The 25531-nt window shown below is 34.3% G+C and overlaps 2 protein-coding genes and 1 pseudogene across 2 annotated transcripts; 2 read left to right on the forward strand and 1 right to left on the reverse strand.

Annotated features, from left to right (window-relative positions):
• Positions 1–1241: 1241 nt before the first annotated feature.
• Positions 1242–10101, forward strand: LOC109815598 (methylenetetrahydrofolate reductase (NADH) 2). The gene is made up of 12 exons (XM_020380353.3): positions 1242–1440; positions 1637–2079; positions 4027–4087; positions 4205–4287; positions 4580–4753; positions 6796–6969; positions 7079–7179; positions 7281–7392; positions 8274–8354; positions 8442–8619; positions 9132–9466; positions 9610–10101. Exons 2-12 carry the CDS (start codon positions 1681–1683, stop codon positions 9691–9693), a joined length of 1782 nt encoding a protein of 593 aa, XP_020235942.1. The 5' UTR covers positions 1242–1440; positions 1637–1680; the 3' UTR covers positions 9694–10101.
• LOC109815599 (ras-related protein RABA3 pseudogene) lies at positions 2086–3371 on the forward strand (annotated as a pseudogene).
• A 3157-nt stretch (positions 10102–13258) lies between the features above and the next one.
• Positions 13259–16785, reverse strand: LOC109815611 (mediator of RNA polymerase II transcription subunit 13). Its single transcript, XM_083061244.1, has 3 exons — positions 16779–16785; positions 16006–16078; positions 13259–15878 (listed from the first exon to the last, which is right to left on the reverse strand). Exon 3 carries the CDS (start codon positions 15721–15723, stop codon positions 15208–15210), a length of 516 nt encoding a protein of 171 aa, XP_082917370.1. The 5' UTR covers positions 15724–15878; positions 16006–16078; positions 16779–16785; the 3' UTR covers positions 13259–15207.
• Positions 16786–25531: the final 8746 nt, after the last annotated feature.

The raw sequence follows: 25531 nt of genomic DNA on the forward strand, positions 1-25531 counted from the left end.
GTTACCACCATCAACAAATATATCATCTTACTTACATAACTAGTTCATTATTTATCAATAGTAAAACAACTTTCAACAACCAATCGTTCACCATACAACTTATTCACCTTCAATCAACTATAGACCATCATTGAATAACAACTTATAATCTTTCAATTTGTGCCCGACACCTATTATTAGGCATCCAACGTCATTGAGGGAGGGAGTTCCCTATCATGCCCACGCCCGACGTCACACCACTTGTGCTAGGTGTGATTGAGGTAAGGAGTGCCCCACACTTTCATGCCTAGCGTGGCAACATCCACGCCCAATCCTGATTAGACAGAAAACTCTTTGCCTAACTCACGCCCGATGCCACACTCTTTAATGCTCGATGCAAACTCAGGTAGAGACAAGCCTCTCATCTCACACCTGATGCCATTCAACTCATGCCTAACGTAATTCTAATATGAGATGATTCTCCTTGTTCACATTTGACACAACCAATCCTGCACCTAATATGAACGAGAAAGATCTCCCTTTGGAACCATGCCCAATGTCTTATTTCAAAATAGGTTTTCTTATATGCAAGAGTAATTATGTATAATAATTATCTTTCATAATAATTATTTTAAAAATTAAACATAAAAATAATTTATAATTAATCAATAATATTTTGTTTATATTAATAGAATATGAAAATTAAAATCATGTAAAATTTATATGATATAAATTATGAATAAAAAAAATGAATTGATTCAAATAATTATAAAAACTATAATTTAAATTAATATTGTAATATATGTAATATACATGATAAATATCTATTTTATATAACTATAATTAATAATAAATATTTTAAAACATATAAATCATATTATAATTAAAATTTATAATAAAGAAATATTTTTAAAAATATAAATTATATTTTAAATTTATAATAAATAATTTATATTGTAATACAAAGTTAATTTTAATTATTTATAATTACTAAGTTATAGTAACTTCACTCTATCTTTTTTTTGTCTTTAAAATATTTACCGTACACAAAATAGGATTCAAATTCCTGATTTTACTTCACTTTACTTAATACATGTGCTGCAATGATACTTGACAATTTTTTTTTAATATTATTGTTATTGCTTCAAATATTATTATTTATTTATTTCAAAGACAATGCTAGCCGAACCCATATTAATGGAAACGATGAAAAAAGAATAGCTCCAACTTTTTCTCCATAATTGATGTGGAAAATTGTGGCATCACTCACAAAACCCGTGTGAAGAAAATTTGAATTACTGGCCAGTATCCGGTAGCCAGTAGCCACCAACCACCTTACTATCCATCATCCTCATTTCCTCACTCACAGATCTACCTTTGTCTCGTTTCGTCTATAAATAACCAGATTTCTGCTCCTTTTATCGTGCGCTTCGGTTGTCTCTCCCTACCTCACCTCACAAGGTACGACTATTACTCTCGTTCCTTTCAAGTTTTGGTTTCCTTTGTTAATAATGGTAGAGTTAAAAAAAAATGTTCATAATTCCGATCCAGAACTCACAACTCCCTTTCCAATTGGGCTGAAATCTCACCTACTGTATTATACAGGCTAAGGATGGGTTGCTTATGATTTTTCTAATGAATGATGAATATGTTTTAGGATTGAGTGTTGGATCCAGCTGATCTACTGCTTGAGGGATAAAGATGAAGGTTATAGACAAAATTCACTCGGCTGATCCAAACAGGGTGGTGTTCTCATTCGAGTTCTTCCCGCCGAAGACTGAAGATGGGGTGGACAATCTGTTTGAGAGAATGGAGCGCATGGTGGCTCACAATCCCTCGTTTTGTGATATCACTTGGGGTGCTGGAGGATCAACGGCTGATCTAACATTGGAAATTGCCAACAAGATGCAGAACATTGTCTGTGTGGAAACCATGATGCACCTCACCTGCACCAACATGCCTGTTGAGAAGATTGACCATGCTCTCCACACCATCAAGTCCAATGGCCTCCAGAATGTGCTTGCACTTCGAGGTGATCCCCCACATGGTCAGGACAAATTTGTCCAGGTCGAAGGCGGCTTTGCCTGCGCTCGCGACTTGGTATCAGCTCCTCTCTCTTCCAACTTTCCTCATGTTTATGTAGTTAATTCTATTTTTGCCAAGGTCAGCTGGGTTCTGTAATGTATACTAGCATGAGTCTGTTTGGCTACAAATTTTAAAACGTTTTTATAGTTTTTCTACTGGAAAAACTCTTTATTTTCGGTAACGAAGTTTTAAAAACCGCATCTATCTTGCATCGAAATAGGCTCCATATCCATTTCTTTCTTTTGCTACCACTGATTCAACACTGTTTTTGTTTGGTTCCTCTTCTTTTTGTTTTTCCAAGGTTTTCCATATACTTTACTTTCTCCTGCTTAGCTTCGCGACCAATAGGAAAGATTGAACCCAATGTTTTAGAGCCTATCTAGTTTTGGAAAGAAAGAAGTTCTTTTCTTGAATCTTTGTGATATTGGGAAAAAATGAATCAAGACATGAATAGGGTTGAAGCTGGGTGGGTGAAAGAGAATGTGCATGGCAAAATAGATTATTTGTTTAAGGTGGTGGTGATTGGGGATCAGCAGTGGGTAAGACTCAAATACTGTCAAGTTTTGCAAAGAATCAATTCTGCTTTGACTCAAAGTCCACCATTGGAGTTGAGTTCTAGACAAGAGCTGTCACAATTAATGGCAAAGTCATCAAAGCTCAGATCTGGGATACTGCTGCCCAGGAAAGGTACATGGCAGTGACAAGTGCATACTATAGAGGTGCATTAGGGGCCATGCTGGTGTACGATATAACTAAAAGACAGTCGTTTGAAGTTTGAACATGTAGCTAGGTCGGTTGAGGAACTTCTTGCACACGCAGACAGCTCCATTATGATCATGTTCATTGGGAACAAAGGTGACCTTGTGGACCAAAGATTAGTGCATGCAGAAGATGCTGTGGGGTTTGCAGAGGATCAGGGCCTCTTCTTCTCTGAGACTTCAGCTCTCAGTGGTGAGAATGTGGACAATGCCTTTTTCAAGTTGCTGGAAGAGATTTATAGGGTAATCTCGAAAAGGTCATTGGAATGTGGTCATGGTAAGGCCAATGGTGACCACAGTGTTGCCACTCTTAAAGGGTCAAAAATAGATGTGATCTCAGGTGCTGAATTGGAAACTAGTGAGATCAAGAAGTTGACTTCACGTTCTTGTTGATCAAGTTATTAAGATCTAAGTAAAAGGAGAGAGAGAGGAATGAAGAGTAGATGCAGTGATTCCTTTTCTATAGCATACAAAATGTGCTTAACTATCCATAGGTATAATGCGATTGGTGAGGATCATTGATTTCATCTGGTCCTTGCATGCTCCGAATTGACCTACTACAGCAGCAACAATGAAAAAAAAAAAACTATACCAGCTAATAACATTAATTATTAATTATTGCATATCCCAACACCATAGTCCATATCATCCTCACTCCTGATCTATTTGACCGCCAACTCTATAAATTTTGTTATCTCAAATCTCTTATCAACTCCATTTATTTTGTGGAGAATGGCAGGACTTTGGTGTGTGTCTTTTTGTTCAAACTATTTTTGCAGAAAATATTTCACGAAAACCCCATTTTAAGAAAAGATTTCAATTGTACACCGGCCGACTCTGTTGTGGCTTCTCAGTGTTGTCTCATTTGTTGTGCCAAATGACTACTCCTGGAAAGAGCTGTTTTTATACTCTTATTCAGGAGATGTTTTTATTTGCATTTTGAAATATTTTTAAATGACTACCGCTCCCAACATAGGAAATAAACCTGAAACTACAAAGAATGATATACTTTTTTTTAAACCAAACTTTCAAACATGTAGACAACATTTTTCCAGCATGTTGTAGAACATTATACCATGCATTCTTAGTGATGATAAAACTTTAAGCGTAGATTTATAAAATTTGATACTAGCTGTTGATCCTGTTAGTTAGGCCACTTGTTTGGTCTTGAGTCCTGATTTTATGGATGCTGATGGTTTTGTAGGTGAAACATATCAGAGCTAAATATGGTGACTACTTTGGCATTACGGTCGCTGGTTATCCAGGTTTCATGCTTTTATTATCATTATTATTTTCAACTTAATTATTACTTTATGTGGAGTGCTTTTCTGCTCCTTTTTCCATCATAATTTTCTCTTTTAATCTATTGTCTTTCTCTTCAGAGGCACATCCGGATGTTATAGAAAGCAACGGGTTGGCTTCCCCGGAAGGTTATCAAAATGATCTTGCTTACCTGAAGAGCAAGGTCTTGTCATTGAATTAGAATCCACCCATTTTACGTGTTAAAAGTTCTTTATCAGTTCTAGAACATAGTTTTAGGAAACTCTTTTGATCCGTGTCTTGCAAGCTTATATAAGAAGGAAAAAAAATACTAATGACAAATGCTGCATTTATTGATAAACATGGCTAATCTTCTTCTAAAAGAAAGTGAAAAGTAAACAGTGAGGGGTGGATGGTGAAGAAGAATTATTTTGCTAGGAATTTGTTGTTCATCTTTCTGTCTCTTTTTCTGAGTTTATGCTCTTTTCTATTTATAGGTTGATGCTGGAGCAGATCTGATTGTCACCCAGTTATTTTATGATACAGATATATTCCTCAAATTTGTGAATGACTGTCGCCAAATTGGAATAACTTGTCCTATTGTCCCTGGAATTATGCCCATTAATAATTACAAGGGTTTTCTCCGCATGACTGGGTTTTGTAAAACAAAGGTAAGAAAAAAACTCTGTATAGTCGTAGTATTAAATATTCTAGTAGGGTGTTTGGATAAAAGTTTGTTTCAACATAACTGCCTTTCAACTCAAAGTTACAATATACTTGCTTCTTTATTTGCATCCTTGAAGTGTGAAAGTCGGTTTTGAAGACTCCCAACGGAAATCCGAACACACTAAAATGTTTAATAATCTAAACGACCTTGGGGGAGAGGGATTCTCAAAGGAAGCATAAAAAGTCACTTGTTAAATATTAATATCTCTTTATACATGTATTATACAGAATGAAAATATCAGTTGTGCCCTTTGGAACTTGAGAATATTAATAAAAATTAAACTTCAAGACGTGTATAGAAATTACATTGGTGGGTAAAAAATTACTTGCAATGGATAGATATATGCAAAATTAACAGTTAACTACTAAAATATTAACCCAACATGCATTGATGTAAAGCCTCCATTCTTGGAAATTCTTGTGTTAACTGCATCAGGAGCTCGGCCTCGTGTCATATTATTTCTGTTGCTAATCTCACTGCCATCTCTGAAACATTTGCTGGTTATTTCTCCTTGACAGAAAATGCTAGAATATATTGAAAATACTCAATAGTATATATACAGCTTATTTCTTTGAATAATTTAAAGTTTCTAACTCTAAGTGGTTATTTCTTAGGATTATTTTCTCTATTTCTTGGGTTTTCATATTTGTTGATCATATTATAATAAATTATTCAATAAGATTGCACAATGTCAATGTAATAGAATTCTTTCCTGCCCTTCTCTACTTTTTCTTTTTTCACAGCCAAAGTTGAATTGGTTTGCTACACTCTGTTTAGCACGGGTTCACTGCTTTAGTATTTCATGATTGGTCTCCTTAGTATTAGTATTACTAAGGGATAGTGCGCTAAGTTTTATCATCGCATTTATTACCCGAGAGAATATTATTTGAAATATCTGTTTATTCAATTTTCTCCTTTTATACTTAAAACCTCATAATTTCAACAGCAAGTTACAAGTTACAGCATATATGTCTGGGCACGTGCATATGTGCAGATCAAATTAAAACTTCCTAAGTAGCTGACTCAAATTCAGCCCTGACAAATCATGGAAACGGCTCATCTATGTGTAAATTTCCATTGACATAAAAGCAGGGTATTCACTTTTGGATTTGCCATATGTCTGGAAGGAGTCAATATGCCTGTTCCCTATAAACCGAAATAAATTTTGAGCACAAATTTTGGAGTATAGAAACTGATTTAGTTTTTTTATTTTTATTTTTATTTTTTTATTTCCCCCTCTTATATTGGCATCACGTAAGTTAACTTTATGGCTTGTGTAAAATCTCAAAATGAGTTTTGAATTATGTTGACTATTCATTTCATGTTTATTCTCATCTTTTGGCTTTTCTTTGATTCTGTACATTTTCTCTTCTTTTTGTAAACTCTCTTTAAAATAAAGGTTCTGATTCTTTTCTATCCAATCCTTTTATCACCTATTTTGCCCCTTTCACCTTTCTCTATATTAAAAAAACTAAGCTTAGATCATTGCCTACTGTCATGATGCAATTGATTTCCATTTTGGTAAGGTGGTTCACTGATTTGTTATAAATTTCAATATGTATATGGTTAGATGCTCTTCTATTTATAATGGTGAAGCCGTAAAGGTTATCAATTGTAAAATAAATATAGCCATTCTGTGATCTTGTTATGTGATATTTTGAAGAGGTTTCTTATGTTTGTTTTCAGTTGATAGAATAATGTGCAACTTGGGTGGACTAGATACTTGGATAATGACAATGGAGAAATAATATAACTGCTACATTTGGAAATATTACATCTTGTACATGCTAACAATATTCAAAATTGAAATGAAGACCCCTTCCAGTCAGTGCTTGAAATTAGACATAAGTTCATGATGAAAGTTTTCACACAATATATCTCTGTTATGTCTTATGTGTTTACTTTTTAGTTTTTACCAATTTGTTATATTAGTCAAGTGGGCTCTAATACAATGTTTTATTTCCATTTCTCAATGGCATAATCTAGATACCAGCTGAGATTATGGCTGCTTTAGAGCCGATCAAGGACAACGAAGAAGCTGTCAAGTCTTATGGAGTTCACCTGGGAACTGAAATGTGCAAAAAAATTTTAGCTCATGGAATTAAGACAGTGCATCTTTATACACTAAATATGGAGAAATCAGCATTAGCAATACTAATGGTTGTCTCTTATTTCATGAGATATTCTGGCTTGTGATGTGTATATTTTTAATGTTATTTTTGAAAGACTTCACTTAATTGAAAGTTGATATTAATGTCATTGCTGGCAGAACCTTGGCTTAATTGAAGAGACCAAAATTTCTAGGGCCTTACCTTGGAGACGCCCCGCAAATGTTTTCCGTGTTAAAGAAGATGTGCGTCCAATCTTTTGGTATGTTACCTTAGCAACTTCTATGTCTTGTTCCAAAATATATGAAGAGTGTGGTGTTTCTGTCTGAAGGATTTCTTACTTTCTTTATGCAACTGTCATAGGGCAAATCGTCCAAAAAGCTACATATCAAGAACCATAGGATGGGATCAATACCCACACGGGCGTTGGGGTTATTCCTGCAACCCATCATATGGTGCATTAACTGATTATCAGGTACACATGGTTACATAATGATTATAATTTGTGTAATTACTAATTACACTTTTATTTTCTTTCATAGTTGATATAATACTCTTCACACTATCGGCAGATCAAAATCAATTGTTAAGATTCATTAGTAGTTTAGTACTTAAGGGATAACTAGTATAGGCAAAATGAAAATTTAGTGATTATAGTTGCGTGGATTATTCAAATGGATTATACTTTCCTTGATTTGAGATATATTATTGTATAAGATTCTACTCATGATTCAGACAGATTAATCTACTTGTAAGATGCAGAAACTAAAACTGCTACCTATCCATCCAAATGTAGAAAATACTGAAGTGATGAATCTTATAAGAAGCATAGTCTTTGAAGAAACATAAACTGTTTGCATATTCCTCCTAGAATAAATAGTTTAATATCAAGGTTCCAAATTGTGGTCACAATTGTTTTGATATTACTGAAATTGCAGAAAGTTGTTGACAAATGCAGTTGAGGCAGCCTCAATTATGATTGTGATTTGGTTGTGGAAAGTGGAAACCTCCAAAACCACAATATTGTGGCTGCAATTATGATGTAGTTTAAATCCCAATTTGAATGCTTGGATTTAATGTAAATGCTATTGGGTGCCCTACATTGAAAAACGTGGGTGTGGGTGGCATATTTTGTTGTGTGATTAGGATGCTGTACAAACTCTTTATTTTTGGAAAAAAGAATAGAATAGTATTATAAAAGGAAGGTCATGCACAACCTAATCATTTTTTTGTACGTGGAATAAAAGATAAGGAAAAGAAAACAAGACAGAAGAACGAAAAGCTACATTGAAGCTTTTAGAAATTAGTAAATCTTGTAAATTGCTGGTGCTATAATTGACTGTTTCTTTCTCGCAGTTCATGCGGCCACGTTCGCGGGACAAAAAGCTTATCGAAGAATGGGCAGTTCCCTTGAAAAGTGTTGAAGATATATATGAGGTGGAGTTACTGTACTTGGAATATTGCTAGAGTATTCTTACCAACACTTCAGCATCGTCTAAAATTTTGCCTTTTGTTACATATCAGAGGTTTAGACTGTATTGCCTTGGAAAGTTGAGAAGCAATCCTTGGTCAGAACTAGATGGTCTTCAGCCAGAGACAAAGATCATAAATGAATTGCTGGAGAAGATTAACATGAAGGGCTTCCTCACAATCAATAGCCAGCCAGCTGTCAATGGGGAAAAATCGGATTCCCATACTGTAGGTAGGTGTAAAAGAAGTTGATTTTTATCCATGCATGGTATTTTCTTGATGTAGGTTTAGAGCATTCTAGTTTGTACTATAGCTATAGATGGTTGACTAACTTTCTAATACATGTGAAGAAGAGTTGAAAATTAAATGATACATAGTCTTTTGAACCTATGCATATCACTGATCTGGTGTCTTACAGATCAATTCAAATTGTTTATTGCTTAAAAGTCTGAACTGCTTTTTAAGCTGATTAGCAAAAATATTATTCTTAAATTACAAAACTTCTGGTGACCAGATGACGGGAAGGGTTTTGTTTCAGTTTTTAGACCTTTATATTGGGTATACTTTCTTGTAAAATAATGAATAATGAAGATTGAAGAGTAGAAAACAAAATAGGGATACAACATATATTGAGATTTTCCTGATGAGAATGTCCAGTGCAATTTATGAATGATGATATTGATGTCTTGTCTGTATTGGTGGATATGAGATACACTAAATCCTTTGTTTTGATATATGGCCTAGGCTGGGGTGGACCTGGTGGGTATGTTTATCAGAAGGCATATGTAGAGTTCTTCTGCTCTAAGGAAAAGCTGGATGCACTTGTTGATAAATGCAAGGATCGAACATCTTTAACTTATATGGCTGTGAATAAAGAAGGGAGCTGGAAATCTAATGCGGGTCAAGCTGATGTCAATGCTGTGACATGGGGTGTCTTCCCAGCTAAGGAGATAATACAACCAACCATTGTAGATCCCGTCAGCTTCAATGTATGGAAGGACGAGGCATTTGAAATTTGGTCGAGGGGATGGGCGTGCTTGTACCCTGAAGGTGATGCATCCAGGAAATTGGTCGAAGAGGTTGGTTTCTAAATCTATGGTCCTGTAAAACCTTGCATGCTGCCTTCTTATAAAAGGAAATTCTGTGTATTTGATGGTAGTGCTGTATTTTTTATTTTAGCTAGATACTATAGCTTTGATAATTCTTTCTATTTGTGTCACAGGTGGGGGGCAGCTACTTCTTGGTCAGTTTGGTGGACAATGATTACATCAATGGTGATCTTTTCGCTGTCTTTGCTGATTTCTGACACGAGCTTCTTATTTATTAGTTCTTTAGCTGTGTCAGTTCTGATGGTTGTCAAGTTCATTTCCTTATTTTTATTTTCTTCTTAATATCATGATTCATATGATTCTATGTTAAAATGGAAATTACTTTCCTGGGCTATGTTCGAAAAGCCTTTGTTTTGTCATTCTTCAGAGTCGCATGAGTAAAATCTGTCGTTTCCATGAATCACCTGAACGTGGACTTGAGGACAAGTTACTCCCTCTTAATTTGATGGTTGTATCGGACCCAATTCCCGTTTCTTAAAATATGAGTGAACTGTGAAAGTAGAAGATTGAAGTCTCGTGCCTTATATTTTACTTCTATGTATCTGAAAACCTCGTTCTGTATTGACTTTTGAGAAAAATTTCAAATATATTGCAATTACTAATTATTTGATAGCCTCGCATTGGCAACCGTCGCTGCCTTCGTCTATTAGAAAATTTAATAGTCCGATGTGAAAATTTGGGAACTGAAATTAACTGAAAAATTTACATAGGGCCATTAACATTTTGAGATATGATTTTAGATATTTTTTTGACTGACTTAAAGACTTAAAATTTATCTCATTAGATTTATTTATATGAAAATTATTAGACATAATTAAAGCTCAAATAAAAAAATATTGTAAACATGGTGAAAATTATATAAAAATAAGTCTAAAAGATAATTGAATTTAAAAATTTAAATTTCATATTACTTTTTAGCTGTTTATGAGACATGTTTTTACAGAATTTTTTTTATGTTTATAAACTTTATGGATTCAAATATTAATTGAATGTTACAATTTTTGTATAATTGAATTTATTGTTACAAATATTAAATTAGACAAATTAATTCAAAATTGTATTATAAAATTAAAAATTATTATTATTTTAAAAAAGTCAAATCGATCAAAATATAAAAGATAAATAACTAAATGAGCATTTTAAAATATAAAGAACTAAAATAAATCTAAGAAATAGGATAAAAATTAAAAATATAATTTAACCTTTAATTTATTTAATTTATTTTTAAATTTAATTTACTTAATAAGAAAATAGACAAACCCCAAATCCCAAGTCCTATTTCTAATTCCAAATGGTGTCAACGCTTATTTCAGTATTTCTAATTCCTAGGATATTTAATTGAACTATCAAAGAATTCTATTCACCATTCATCAGAGATCACGTTCATAAAGAAGATATTAAAATAAAGTTCATTGAAACCAAAATCCAACTGGTTGACATCTTCACCAAATAACTCCCTGAAGACGGGTTCATTTTTTTTATAAAGAAAAATTAAGTATTAAATATATGTTTGAAATTACAAAATTATGGATGTCTATTGAATACCACGATCAATCTTTTTATTATCCATAACCTGTATTTATATGTTGTTATCTTTTGAACATACCTTCTGATTAGCTAAGGCAAATATTAAAATAAAATAAAAATTGAGAGGTTAATTATTATGAAGTCAAGGTAACAAAATGTTATCGTTTGAGCAATAATGGTAACTTCCTAGGAAGTTATAAGGAACATTAACTCTTTCACTTCATTTGTTTCTTTCTCTCCCACTATTTGAATCATACAATGTTCCCTCTCTCAACTTCTCCAAACTACTCTTAACCTTTTTCAACTTTTGCTCTTATTCTCTTTTACCCACTCATTCTTTTTAATCTATTGTCTCTTACTCTGATCATGTCTTCGTCAAAGAAACCCTTCGCAACTGATAAAGGGAAAGGCCCTGACTCTCTTGAATTTGTATCACCATCAAGCAGTGATGAGGTACAAATATTATGAACACAACCCAAACCTATTGGGCTTGTGTTCAAACCACCACGAGAGATGTTTGTGAAGCATTTTGCCACAAGAACTCTAAAAAGGAAAACGAAGAAAAATTCTAGCTTGTCCAGGGAGAAGGATTTAATCAACTCTTTCAACAAATCATGGAAGGATAGAATAGTTGTCTATGGGAGAATAACTAACATGGATGAAATCAAGAATAATGGATGGAATCTCTCTTACTTCATTAACAAACAAGGTTGGAATAACTTCTTTAATAATCAAGGTTTCATGTATCTAAGGATGGTTAGGGGTTTCTATGCAAGTGTTGAAGTTGATGAGGAAACTGGTATAATATCTGTGAATATTAAGGGCACAAATATCTTGTTAGTAGTTGAATCTTTAGGAAAGATTGTAGGACTGCCACTAGATGGGTTAGAGTTATGGTGTGGCTGTTTGAGACCTTGCAAGTCTCTAAGAAGAAGGTGATAAAGAAGGTATTGGAGGAAGGAGAAACTGAGTTGAAGTCCTCCAACTTAAAGTCTTTTGGTAGAATAGTTCACAATATGTGTCTCCACCTGTTGCTGCCTGTTCCCAGATGTAACTGATTAGGATCTTCTGATCATTTTCTACATGTGGAAACATATTAGAATTTGCCTTCCTTACATTATTTTGCAATTTATGATTAAAGCTACCAAGCCCTCTAAGGTGACATCCTATGTCCCTTATGACATGATTCTAACAAAAGTATTCCAATATTTTAAAGTACTCTTAGATCACGAGAATGTTGATTTTGTGATCCTTGAATGGAATGATTAGAACTTGAGCAAAATAAGGCTAAAGCCTTACCCCAAAATTTGCAAGAAATGTTCCTACTCAAATGATGATGGAGAGAAAAATAAAAAGAAGAAAGATAAGAATTATAAGAAGAAGAAGGATGATTTATCCACTCCTTTTGTCCAAGCATCCTCTTCACCAGGCCTTTCTAAGAGGATTGCTAATTGGCTGAAGTTGTTGACCAAACTCATGATGAAGACTTAACTTATATTTTGATGATTACAAAGAGTACCTTTCATAGTTAAGAGAGTGCAAATTGTATTGTTTTTTTTTTTTTATGCTTTGGTGTGCATGTTTGCTTTGTGCATTGTGAGTAACTTAGTCATATATCTTTAGTTAGATGATGGTTGATGATGAAAAGGTTTTTAAATTGGTTTGAAACATGAAAAATTAAGAATTTGAGTTTGTCACTTAAAATAATCAATTATCCACTTAGAAGAAATCGATTATTTACTCTATTTTTCTCCTTATGAGAAACATATTGCAATAATTGATTATTTCAGAGTCAATGCTCTATAATAATTAATTATTTCAGCAAATAATTGATTAAATTGTTCTTGACTGGTTTCTAGATTTATGAAGAACAAAATAATTGATTATCCATGTAAATAATTGATTATTTCAAATAGAGAGTTTTCTAAATATCAGTTTTCGAACTTAGATCAAGAAAGAATTGAAAAATTTGTGTCTTTATGATAATCCTTGCAAAAGACTCTCTGAAAACCTCTGTTCTCTTTATGAAATAAGAATGCATAAAATGAACCAAAAACCTAAAAGCAAAAGGATGAATACCACCTAAAAATAAGGAAACCTTAGGTACACAAAGAGGTTCAAGAATGCATAAAATGAACCAAAAACTCAAGACAAGAAACATAGATCATATGAACATGTACATGTATGATCTATTCGGCCAAAACAACAAAACAAGCAAAGCAATCAAACATGACCGAATAAAATGAAGAAAGAACAAGACTAGAAGTTACCCTTAATGAACCTTTGCTCAAGATGCCAAAATGATGGAAACACCTCACCATTGATGGATTGATGGATCAATGAAGGAGTCTCCTTACTCCAAGGATCATGGATCACCAAGAGCTCCTAGCCTCCAAGATAAAATGGGACGTCTAAGGAAGAGATGAAGATGGCATGAAGGTTGGAAGCCCTTTGATAGTACATTTTGGAAAGCAACTCTGTATGCATTTATTTGACCTTTTTGACCTTTGTATGTGCCTTATATTCATCTTTTGGCTTAGATTTATGATAGTGGTATTATTTAATAGTTTTTGTAATTTTTACTCAATTTTTGGATTTTTACTTACTTTTACACTTTGTTCTTGTGCAGGCCATATCTGGAGCTTCCAATATCGGATTTGAACATTCTTTGTTGGGAGAAAAGGCCAATTTAGTTTTTAAGGGACTGAAAAAGGGACTGAAAAATGGGTTGCAAGATTGCGGTCATGTGGAGTATTTTCTGTTTGTTTTTAGATTGTAATGTTAGGATTTATTTAGTGACGTAATTAGTTGATTTAGTGAGATGGGCCTTTAATTACTCAAATTAGGCCTAATATATTTCTCTATTAATAGGTATTGTGAGACTTGTGTACACTTTATATTCATTTTTCAGATTTTAGAGTTGTTTCCTTTATAAGTTTCTCTAAATTCTCTCTTCTCCTTCTTTTCTTTTTCCCTTGGATTTTCTCTCTTGCTAAAACGAATTGGATTGTTGCAACATGATTATGATGTGTGGCTAATCTTTTCATCTGATTCAAGGTTTCATGAATTACGATAAAATTTAAGTTCTTGATTTATTTTTACCGTATGATTTCTCTTTGTTTTCTTCTATGTTCTAGATCTATTTTTCACTCTTCATGATTATGAATTTCATTTTGGGATCTAGAACAAAGATTGAAGATTAATTTTATATCTAAATTTAGATTTAGACCTAAAAAACCTAAATTGCCTAATTTAACCATTCACTGCCATTGAATTTTATTAAAATTGTGAGATTGCGATTGTGTTTCATGCTTTGATGGAATTCATAGATATAGATTTAGATATACTTTCTTTTGATTATGTTCATGTTGAATTAGGTTAATTGAGAACTCTAATTTATTGTTGAACTATGAAAATTTTGCCGCACGAATTGAAACCTTGAATCAATGTAATCTCTAATTGAATTTTCTGTTTGTATTTGCAATATTCTAATTTCTCTTTGCTGTTCATAAAAACCTCCTTTCTAATTGTGTGATAATTTTGGATCCAATTGGCTTGTGTCTTCGAGAAGAATGACTTAAGTTGTTCCCTATATTACAAATCTTTGAGAAAATCTAGTAATTTTTTTATACTGATTCGACAACACTATCAAAATGGTGCCATTGCAGGGACACAAGTCAGTGTGTCTTGCTTTTATCATGCTTACTAACTATTTGTGAAATTGCTTTTGTATATACTAACCTCGATTCTAACCATTTTTGTTGAGTTTTGTGTAATATTTGCTTGCAAACACTTTTTAGAGTTTTCGCTTTGGGCTGAAACTTTTTCTCCAAAGGTAACATGTGATTCTAAGAACACTTACTCCCTTTGTTAGTAAACTGTGCGTAAAATTGCCAAATTCTATCGTTTAGACCACTTTTTTTTATAATATTTTTTATATTTTAAAAATCACCAAAAAATTACAAAAATTAGAAATTTTGATATTAAATGAGTTTTTGGTAGTCTTGTATTTTTTAAAATTCATTTGATAGTGTTTTGCATGTTATAGATTCTCTTTGTTAGATATTGACTTGAGGATTGACTTTTTACTTTTCTGTTGACTTTCATCAATTTGTTTATTTAACATTGTTAGTCTTGTTTCTATTTTAAATTGTGATTTTATACTTGTTACTATTGTTAGATGCTTATGGATTATGTTTTGACTGAGTTGACCTCCTTAATCCAACAATTGCACACAAACTATTGCACACAATAATAAAATCATTACATGTGACAGGATTTTTATCACTTTTTTCCTTCTGGCTCTCCACCGAAGTATAGCAATTTTTTGAGTGGAGACTCATACTTGCAACAAGTTTTCCAGAACCTTTTTTTGTATTGACAACCACTCCATTCTTCCCCTCTGATCCTTCAGTGCAGGGAGACGAGGGCGGTGCTGCACCATATAAGTAATTGTTTGAACTTGAATTTGAACTCTCTGCTTTTAGAGATTTTGGAAAATATGGGCTTCTGAAAATTGTTGTGGACAACTCAGAAGTAGGGGTCTCCACAGCTCCAAATTCAGAAGCAAATGTCATCATTGCTTCGGCTTTCATTATATGATCAAACTCTCTCGTATACAACATTTGAGTTTGATTGGTTGGACCCGAAGACATGGAGTTATTCAAGTTATCTTGACTTTTGTTAAGACATTCCTCCATGGCTGCTGAAGGAGGGGGGTTAAAGCTATCAAAGGAAGGAAACCCAACAGGAAAAAGTATTTGATCTGAAACAACATCTATCACACCACCTGGACTGCTGTTGACATCTCCACAATCTGGGGCAGAAAAAATTAGTGCCTGAGATTCCGCAGTTCCTGGGGGCTTTGTCAGAAAAATGATTACACAATAAGAGACCACTACATAAAAGACCAAGAAGCAGAGAGAGAACAAAAATATTGGAATAATAAAGAGGAGGATCTGAAACAACATCTATCACACCACCTGGACTGCTGTTGACATCTCCACAATCTGGAGCAGAAAAAATTAGTGCCTGAGATTCCGCAGTTCCTGGAGGCTTTGTCAGAAAAATGATCACACAATAAGAGACCAGTACATAAAAGACCAAGAAGCAGAGAGAGAACAATAATATTGGAATAATAAAGAGGAGGAGCTTATAAATTTGAAGTAGTCACCAGTTGAACAAAAAGATTCTAACATTGGACATTATACAGTGTAAGCAATCAACCAAATCTTATATCCAAATTTTAATTTGAAAAAGAATCATCAAGATATAATTAAGATTCATTACTTTATGCACACACACACATAAAATAAAGGAGAGACAAGGCATAAGAAGTTAGGAAAACACCTTATAATCCCAAACAAAGAATAGAAGATACAACAAACTAAACATCTTCAATAGTGCAATAAGGATCTTCAAACCTTCTCTATATTTGAAGTGGGAGGAGGCCCTTATTGTGGTATAGAAAACAAACCAAAAAAGTGTATAGGGAAGTGTATGTATTTCTAATTTTTCATCCATAGGAGAACCAAACTTGTATTGTTCCAACTTATAAACTGCTAGAATGAAGAAAATGCATAATTATTATTAAAATTCTTTTTTCCCAAAAGTAAATTGAACAAATTTAAAAGTTGGCTTCTAAACATTTGTTATGCTCAAGGAAAAATAGGTGATAATAGATATTGAAGAGTTGAAAGTAAGACATAATTATTTGGTGTAATTTACCATTTAAGACATTAATTATGGTGCGCACCTGTTTAGAAATGGATGTCACAACTCAATGGCTCTCACTAAACTCAGGATTATAGATGAGAAAAAGTGGAAATCAAAAGAAGGAATCCTCTTTAAAATCATAGTATAAATATTCAGATAGAAGAAATCACCAAAATCACCAAACTCTGATAGAAGGGCTTGAATATCCATTCCCATGCCCCTATCATCATCATCCCAGTCCCAGTAAGACCCAATTGGTTCGTTTCCTACTCCTGTAATGGCTGAATTGTTCACCTCCATGAAACCAAAATAGACATGTAAGCATCTTGCACTGGAATGTTTGTAGCTGTACTTAACAACTCTGTCACTCCAGTTCGAGGCCGCTTAGAGCCCTGCAGAGAGACAAGAGCCACTATAATGCTCAATTGCACAAAAACTAGAATCAGCAAACAGGAAAACTAAAAGCACTCCTTCCAAAACCACAAAAAAAAAAATACAATAATAAGAGCACGCAGAATATTGTCAAAGAATCTTTCATATTTTCAAGAAAAATACAACATAATTATTTTCTCAATATATTTTAAAAATGCAGTAAGCCTTCTTCATGTGCACACAATCTTACGAGTGGCTAGGCTATACTGTGAAGATACTGCTAACTTGCCAAGTACCTGTATCCAGAACTCATGGGTAATGGTCTTAGTTTCATATAAGAATTTAAAATGTTGGTGTGTGTATCATGTACTACCTAAGAGTACGGTAACTACTCTCACCAGTATCAGTGCATCTTGCATACAATACATTACATTTAGTGAAATGCTACAACCGCCACCTTGCTTTTTCATAATCCAATAAAATGTGTTAACTGCTTACATCCCAAAGAATATAAAAATGGAGAAAAATTTATGGTAACTAGCTTTGGTAATGTTGGTAGAAGTGAAGAGACTAATTTTTAACGGCAATGTGCAGTTTATGCTATAATTTGATTCATTTGGTTGAAGCATAGTGTTTATATTTTTGAGGTTGATAAGCTTGTCAAATGATATGAGATAAGATTCAGCTATTGACTCCCATTTGGTGTAAAGCAAATGGTTTTTTAAAAGGTCCCTAGCAGATATGCAGAGTGATTGGGTGGCGTTGTTCCATTGTTTTTCTTCTCTTTGTTGGTTAAATTTTCTGTTTTTTCTTTTTGGATGATCCATTATCATCCAAGCTCCCTGTAATTTTCTTTTACTCATCATAATAAACTTTCTTTAAGTAAAAAATATTCATCATTATTTTTTCAAAAGTAAATAATGATATACCAATTTGGGGCCATCACTTTCCAACTGATCACCAGAAGATACCATAGACTGTCTACACGTTAAAGAATCAACATCTGCCTCTTATTCACTCGGTCCTGTAGTCTTGTAATCACTATCACTAGAGCTGGCACTTAAGCTACTAATACTGCTACTATTGCTATTGCTACTACTATCATAACTATTTTGCATTCGAGTTCCATTGATTTCAGTCCAAGGATCTTCAGTACATCCATATTACCAGCACTGCAGAAGGCAGAAGAAAAATTTAAGAGTCCAAAGTGTAAAATTGAGGCTTTAGCAAAAACCAGAACAAATGTACTCAAACATATTTATGTGCTCAAAAAAATAACCAATAAGTTTAGGGTTAAGGTTTAAAGTGGAATAGAAGTAAGACAAGGTTTTTCCGAAAACCTATTGCTACTTGTCAACAATTTTTTGTTTAAAAAAAAGAATTTTTATAGCAGAAAAGAAGAAAAGCACTTTGGACTATTGAGACAATAAGATAGGTAGTGATACAGAAAATTCAAGATACAACAAGAAACATAAAAAATAAAAATAAAAATGAAAAATGCAACAAGCTGCCTAGTCTGTATGCCAAACAGCCATCAGCATAAGACAGGGTTCACAATTAACCTTGACAATAAACAAAGATATAAGAATCAAGAAAAATCTCAGGAAAAAGCATGCATGAACACAGAGAGCAATAGAGAGAGGACAAACCAGTGAATAAAGGAAGAGGAACCAGGCAGGGATGGTCCCATCCAATTCTGCAGCCAAAATCTGTATGTTTCACATTAATATAGTATGAATCACAGGGTCTTCTAGGAATTGAAGTATAATGGTTCATATGACAGCACAATGCACATATAACAATTCATCTTACAAAACTAAATTTGTTGCAGCTCAAGTGGCACCAAGAACTGTAGTTTAGGTGGCAACAATTAATAAAGTAAGAATTTGTATCCAAAACAAAAATAAGATCAAATTAAAAAAACAAAGATGGCTGTATTGCACATGAAACAGAGGAGGCCGTTGAAAAAAGAAAATAGTTTAAAACAAAGATGACAAGGCACAGTAGCATGTGAATTAAAGGTCAGATGGGTGATGGGTTCTGGAATCGAAGGGTTACACAGTACATAATGCTCACTTGACTTGGACTGTTATTCAAGCGGCAACTGAACACTACTGCGAAACAACACCATGATGACGAATTACACAAACATGACCATGTGGGAGCAGGGGAGCTGTGCTCTACCTCGCTCCAGCAACCAATAACTACTCTTGTGCAATTCATGCTACTATTTGGAGCATATCATTCGAGCATAAAACCAGTATTGTTAATGAGATTTGTTTGATATGTAGCTGATTTGGATATTTGGTGGTTAGCTTCTATCGGGAATCAATCATGTTGCCTTTTCAAGGAGGTTCTCCAAATAGATATGCAGAGGGATTGGGCAATTTTGCCCCACTGACATTTTTTTTGTTATAATTTTCCTTGTAATTTTCTTCTGTTAATAAACTTCTTTACTTAACATAAACAGTACATTAAATAAATAAAAAATCAAGGATGAAAACCAGCTTGAATAGATTGCATAACAACTACACACACCTCCTAATCAAAGAAAGGAGAAAATAAAGATAACATAGAGGCATATGTCCATTGAAAAAAGTACCTTCTCAAGGAAGACCTTGCTAATGATGTTTGCAAAATTGGCACAAGCACTGCCTCAGCTGGATAGAGAAATGTTTTCTCATAATCCAACAAATGATCTGGTGATCCCTTGTGATCACTTCATCCCATAATAGGAGACTCAACGACATGAAGTTTGGGTAAATTCCTGACACTAATTTTGTTGGGCTGAAATGTGTTGTCAGTTCCAGATCTAGGGGAGCCAAGACTTACTTCAACATAACAATTCTGCCCCCTCAGCTGGCAACCAACACCCTGGGAAACATGATTAGGGAGACCTATAATTCCATTGTACACCCTATATTTGGTAGAACTGCTATTAAAAAAAAGGAACTCAGTCTGCCAGTCATGGGTAATATCTTGATATATCAAATGTCTATCTAAAAGGTTATAGAAGGGACCTGAAATAGCTTTGTTTGACCAAATCACTAGGTGAACAACCAGTCAAGCTGCCACGCATTAGAGAAACAATCACTGCCACAATAATGAAAAATAAAATCAAACATGGTGCCAAGAAAAGCCATCTGGAGAACTAAGATAAACTCAGTAACCCTTTTGGATATTGCTAACTAAATTAGTAATGAACATGCATGAACATATGATATTTGTCAGAAACCCAGCTTAGAAAAGAGAATATAAAAGAAGGATTAAATTTCTTGATTGAAATTGAACAGAACAAAGGAGAGAGATCTCTCCTCCAAGATATTCCCTTTTACAAAGGATTTCTCCTTTCACAAAGGCAATAGCTAAAATTACAAATGATAACAGATCTGAATGAATTCTATCAATTTATCTCACAAACTTCCTCTAACTCCCACTCTAACTGACTAATGAGTCACTTTGTTTAAAAAAACAATTATAAAGAAGTTCTTTTGAATTTATTTTTTTTAAGAAGTAGATAGGAGTTGCTACTTATAAAAAAAGAACTTTTTTTTTTTTAATAAGCAGTTTAGATAAAATGTCAAAAAAGTAGAAAACTGCTTATTTTATTAAAAAAAAAGTTTTTTTGAGAAGAAAAAAAAGTTTAAACAAACAGGCCCAATATTCTAACTATCCCAATTAACTCTCCCCCACAGTCTTAAAAATATGACACCTGAAAACAGAGGAAGACATTGACAGAGATAGAGACAATAACATGGCATGAAAGTATCAATAACAGAGAAAGAATAAATAGCCTCTTTCCTCTTCTTCAATAACATAGAAAGAAATTTATTGGGAATAAAAGAACCAAGTAAAACAAGCTTGAGATGCAGGTTCCTTCTAATTATCAAAATATCTCAAATGTGTGTAACAAAATCTCTAAGATGCAAAACTCAGTTCTCGGTACAACAAAACTCCTCAAACCCCCTTAACTTATATAATAGACCAAAATTGGCCTTGTATACATTAGCAAAAGTTTGCAAATACAAAATGTTATCCCAAAGGACAGAAATCCTCATCAACCAATCCTTGGAAATCCTAGCATTGCTCTCCATCATTACAAACCAAACAAAAGCCAGCATAACCAAAATATTTTAGTACCAGCAAAGATGGATAGATAGCACATCTATGAATAGTAAATCTGAGAAATTGAGAAATAAATTGAACAACCTGGAAGTCTATAGGCTGACTCTATAGAATGTCTTAATACTTTTTCCAAATCACCCATGGAAAGAATCCGGATATGCCCGGTAAAAAGGGGGGAAAATAATAGGTAAATATTCCAATGCAAGATAACTATTGATTAACTAAAAAACTGTCACATCTACAAATGAGAGAAGGGTAATTAAGAGAAAGGACAAGGAGAGTGAAGCTGACACATCATCTAGGGGACAGGTGGCAACTAATTCATGGAAGGTGGACGTGCAGAAAAGTAAGAGAAATAGAATATCAAATTCACGTTGGAGGTATTACGTGTGAGAGCATGATGGTATATAGCCAATTAATTATAAGAGAGAGGGCATGGAAAGACTGATTCTAGTTTTCTCTCTCTCAATATTTCCATACTTTCGTTATTTCTTTTCTCTGTATCTACTACTATTCATGGTAGCTCAACCTTTCATTGTAAGTAACTCATAGTGCAATAATACTTACAGAGGAATTTCATACTCATTGATCATAGTTAATTTTACACATTACAAATTGGTGCTTTCATTTTTGTCATGGCGGAAAATACTCGCTTAAAAGAACTCTCCTCTGATGTGAAGCGCATTCTGGAATGGATGGAAAATCGCGATAAAGAGGATTCAACTAGATTTGAGACATTAGAATCTGTTGTGGATGAATTGATGAAACAAAAGCTAATACGAGAAACAAACGGTGGTGCTCCGGTTCAACCGTTCCACGTACGAAACGTTAAATTGGATTTTCCGCGTTTTGATGGTACTAATTTGCTTCAATGGAATTTCAAAGCAGAGCAATTCTTTAATTACTATAACACTCCTGATGCACAACGACTTACCATTGCTGCTGTACACCTTGATAAAGACGTCATTCCGTGGTATCAAATGATGACTCGCACCAATACATTTCATTCATGGGTTGACCTTACAAGAGCTTTGGAGATTGAATTTGGTCCTTCACCGTATGAATGTCCTAGGTCACATTTGTTCAAATTGACACAGGCCGGGTCAGTGCAGGATTATTATGTGCAGTTCACTTCTTTGGCGAACCGTGTGCATGGAATTACCACTGATGCTCTTTTGGATTGCTTTGTGGGTGGTTCAAAACCTGAGATTAGGAGGGATGTTATTGCACAGGCTCCTACCACTTTGATCCGATCTGTTTTGTTAGCCAAGTTATATGAAGAAAAATACATTCCTAACCACAAACCATACCAAACTAGCCTACCCTTATCCCAAACCCTTCGAACTACCAGTTCACCACCATTATTGCCCACCCCAAACCAAAGTTCTCTCGTTAACACGATTAAGAAGATTTCTCTTGCAGAGATGCAATTAAGAAGGGAGAAGGGATTGTGTTATACATGTGATGAGAAGTTCTCTTCCAGTCATAGATGTCCCAACAAGCAGTACCTTCTTTTACAATTAGAACAGGATGATATTAATGAGCCGGAACCTGACCCTCCTGATATACTGGGTGCTAATTCTACTTTGAGTTTGCAGCAACCTCACTTATCTTACAATGCCTTGAAGGGTTCCTCGTGTTTAGGCACCATGAAGTTCCAAGGTTCAATCAATGGCCTTTTAGTGCAAGTGTTGCTTGATAGTGGGAGCTCGGATAATTTCTTACAACCTCAGATTGCTCATTCATTGAAATTGCCTATTGAGCCAATTCCTCAATTCCAAGTTTTAGTTGGTAATGGAAATTCTCTGCAAGCTGAAGGATTGGTTCGTGACTTGGATGTTCGAATTCAAGGACAACAGCTAAAGCTTCCCGTGTATCTTTTAAATGTTTCTGGAACTGATTTAGTGTTGGGAGCAGCTTGGTTAGCAACACTCAGCCCTCATGTTTTAGATTACAGCAATCTAACCTTGAAATTTTATGTGGGTGACAAATTTATTACTTTACAAGGTGAACGGTCGCAGCTTCCTCAACCTGCTCAATTTAATCACCTTAGAAGGAATGCAGAACACTCATGCCATTTCTGAGTTGTTTACTCTGCAATTTCAACACCCTGCCTGTCCACAAGATCAGTGGTTAGATTTACCAACTGATATGGAGCCGGAATTAGCCAGATTGCTACATACTTACAAGGATGTTTTTGCTGTAACAACAGGATTACCTACTAGGCGCTCTCAAGACCATTCCATTCCATTGAAGTCAGGTACAACACCGGTTAAAGTGAGACCTTATCGATATCCTCACCGCCAAAAACAACAGATTGAGTTTATGGTGCAAAACATGATGAATGAGGTCTTTAGTGGGTTGTTGAGGAAGTTTGTGCTTGTATTTTTTGATGATATCCTTGTGTATGGTACATCTAGGTCTACACATTTACAACACTTAGAAATGGTCCTCCTCCTGTTGCAACAACATAAATTGTTTGCCAATTGTGGTCCTTTTCCAATTGTGGAGCGCATTGGACAGCCATCCAGTATTTTACAGACTCGTGTGATACTTCGGGGATCTAAGCAAGTGACACAACATTTAGTTCAATGGCAAGGACTTGATGTTTCACAAGCTACTTGGGAGGATCATAATGCTATAACAGAGGCATTTCCAACTTTCAACCTTGAGGACAAGGTTGTGGTTAAAGGGGATGGTATTGTCACAGGGTAATTAAGGGAAAGGACAAGGAGAGTGAAGCTGACACATCATCTAGGGGACAGGTGGCAACTAATTCATGGAAGGTGGTCGTGCAGAAAAGTAAGAGAAATAGAATATCAAATTCACGTTGGAGGTATTACGTGTGAGAGCATGATGGTATATAGCCAATTAACTACAAGAGAGAGGGCATGGAAAGGCTGATTCTGGTTTTCTCTCTATCAATATTTTCCCTACTTTCGTTATTTCTTTTCTCTGTATCTACTACTATTCATGGTAGCTCAACCTTTCATTGTAAGAAACTCATAGTGCAATAATACTTACAGAGGAATTTCATACTCATTAATCATAGTTAATTTTACACATTACAAAAACCTAGCACCATCATACTTTGAGGACACTATGACATGTATGAAGATTGCCTCCTCGGTTGCAGCAAAGACAAACTCAACTGCAGGCTGTCCTCTTCTGGAAATATCACAAATATGTAATAGAAAATTCAAATTATGAAATACTAAAAGCAGAAGATAGCATGGTCACAATCAGAAAGCAGTAAACAGGCAAGACCACACAAATTGCATTGTCCAGTCAACTAGCTTTGGTGGGACTTTGGATTTAGAAATTTCAAGGTCAATGCAAAATTGCAAATATGACTAAATCTACAGGAAATTTGAGGTCTAAAGGGAAAGAAGCATGTTACTGTACAGTTGGCAGTTCAGAAAATTGTTCCACGGAATATGTTGAATTAATTATGTGTGCTAGCATGATAAATAGTTATAATGACCCATACTCAGTGTTAATGATGAATGATTCTGGTAGCCAGACAAAAATCCATGATGACATTGTAGCTTGTGGTGGGCAGAATAAAAATAATATATAGAGCGAGAAATAAAATTGCAATGCAGAAATAAATATATATAAGAAGAAAACCACAAAATAACTAACAAGTTTTAGACTTCAAATAACAATCAAATGATAACTAAACACCATCGAGTTTAAGACTTCAAAACAATGACAAATGATCAAAAACAATACAAACATAATGTTAATGTCTTAAATGTATAATCCTCTAGCTCTTCCTCAACCCCCAACAAAATCATTTTGTTTGCCATCTACATCTAGTGAAACACATCACTCATTCACTCTTCCTCTTCTTCAGAGTCCTCAAAATTGAATGATTCTTCTTTGGTTTCCTCATAATTATCCCCAATTATAATTCTTCATCAACTTCAACCATTTTCACGTTCCCTCTTGAAGGCAATTATGCTCAAGCTAGGTAAGAAAATTATGGGTGGTGATAGGGTCAGTTAGGAGTTATGTCAGAAAGAAGTGGAATGGGCCTGCAACTGATTAAGCCCACTGCGTGTGGGTTTATGTTAGGAGACCATTAGCTGTATGTAAATAGGAAGAGGGTTGAGAGGGATTTCATCTTGTCATTTGTGAGAGAATTGGGGCCGTTGGGCATTGGAAGGTGCAATGCCTCAAAGTTCAACAAGCTAAATATTGTATTGAGGGAGAAATTCCTTATACTTTCTAATAAGATACCAAGTTTCTATCAATTGGTATCAAAGCTCCAATCTTGGAGTCGTGAGTATC

Source organism: Cajanus cajan, chromosome 7, assembly GCF_000230855.2.
Source record: "Cajanus cajan strain Asha chromosome 7, NIPB_CcT2T_4, whole genome shotgun sequence".
NCBI lineage: Eukaryota > Viridiplantae > Streptophyta > Magnoliopsida > Fabales > Fabaceae > Cajanus > Cajanus cajan.

Bases quoted from the DNA above. Each gene is read 5' to 3' on its own strand.
- LOC109815611 (XM_083061244.1), bottom strand. From the start codon at position 15,723: ATGGAGGAATGTCTTAACAAAAGTCAAGATAACTTGAATAACTCCATG.
- LOC109815598 (XM_020380353.3), top strand. From the start codon at position 1,681: ATGAAGGTTATAGACAAAATTCACTCGGCTGATCCAAACAGGGTGGTG. The intron at 7,180-7,280 runs GTATGTTACCTT...CAACTGTCATAG, and splicing joins GATGTGCGTCCAATCTTTTG to GGCAAATCGTCCAAAAAGCT. The intron at 8,355-8,441 runs GTGGAGTTACTG...GTTACATATCAG, and splicing joins GTGTTGAAGATATATATGAG to AGGTTTAGACTGTATTGCCT.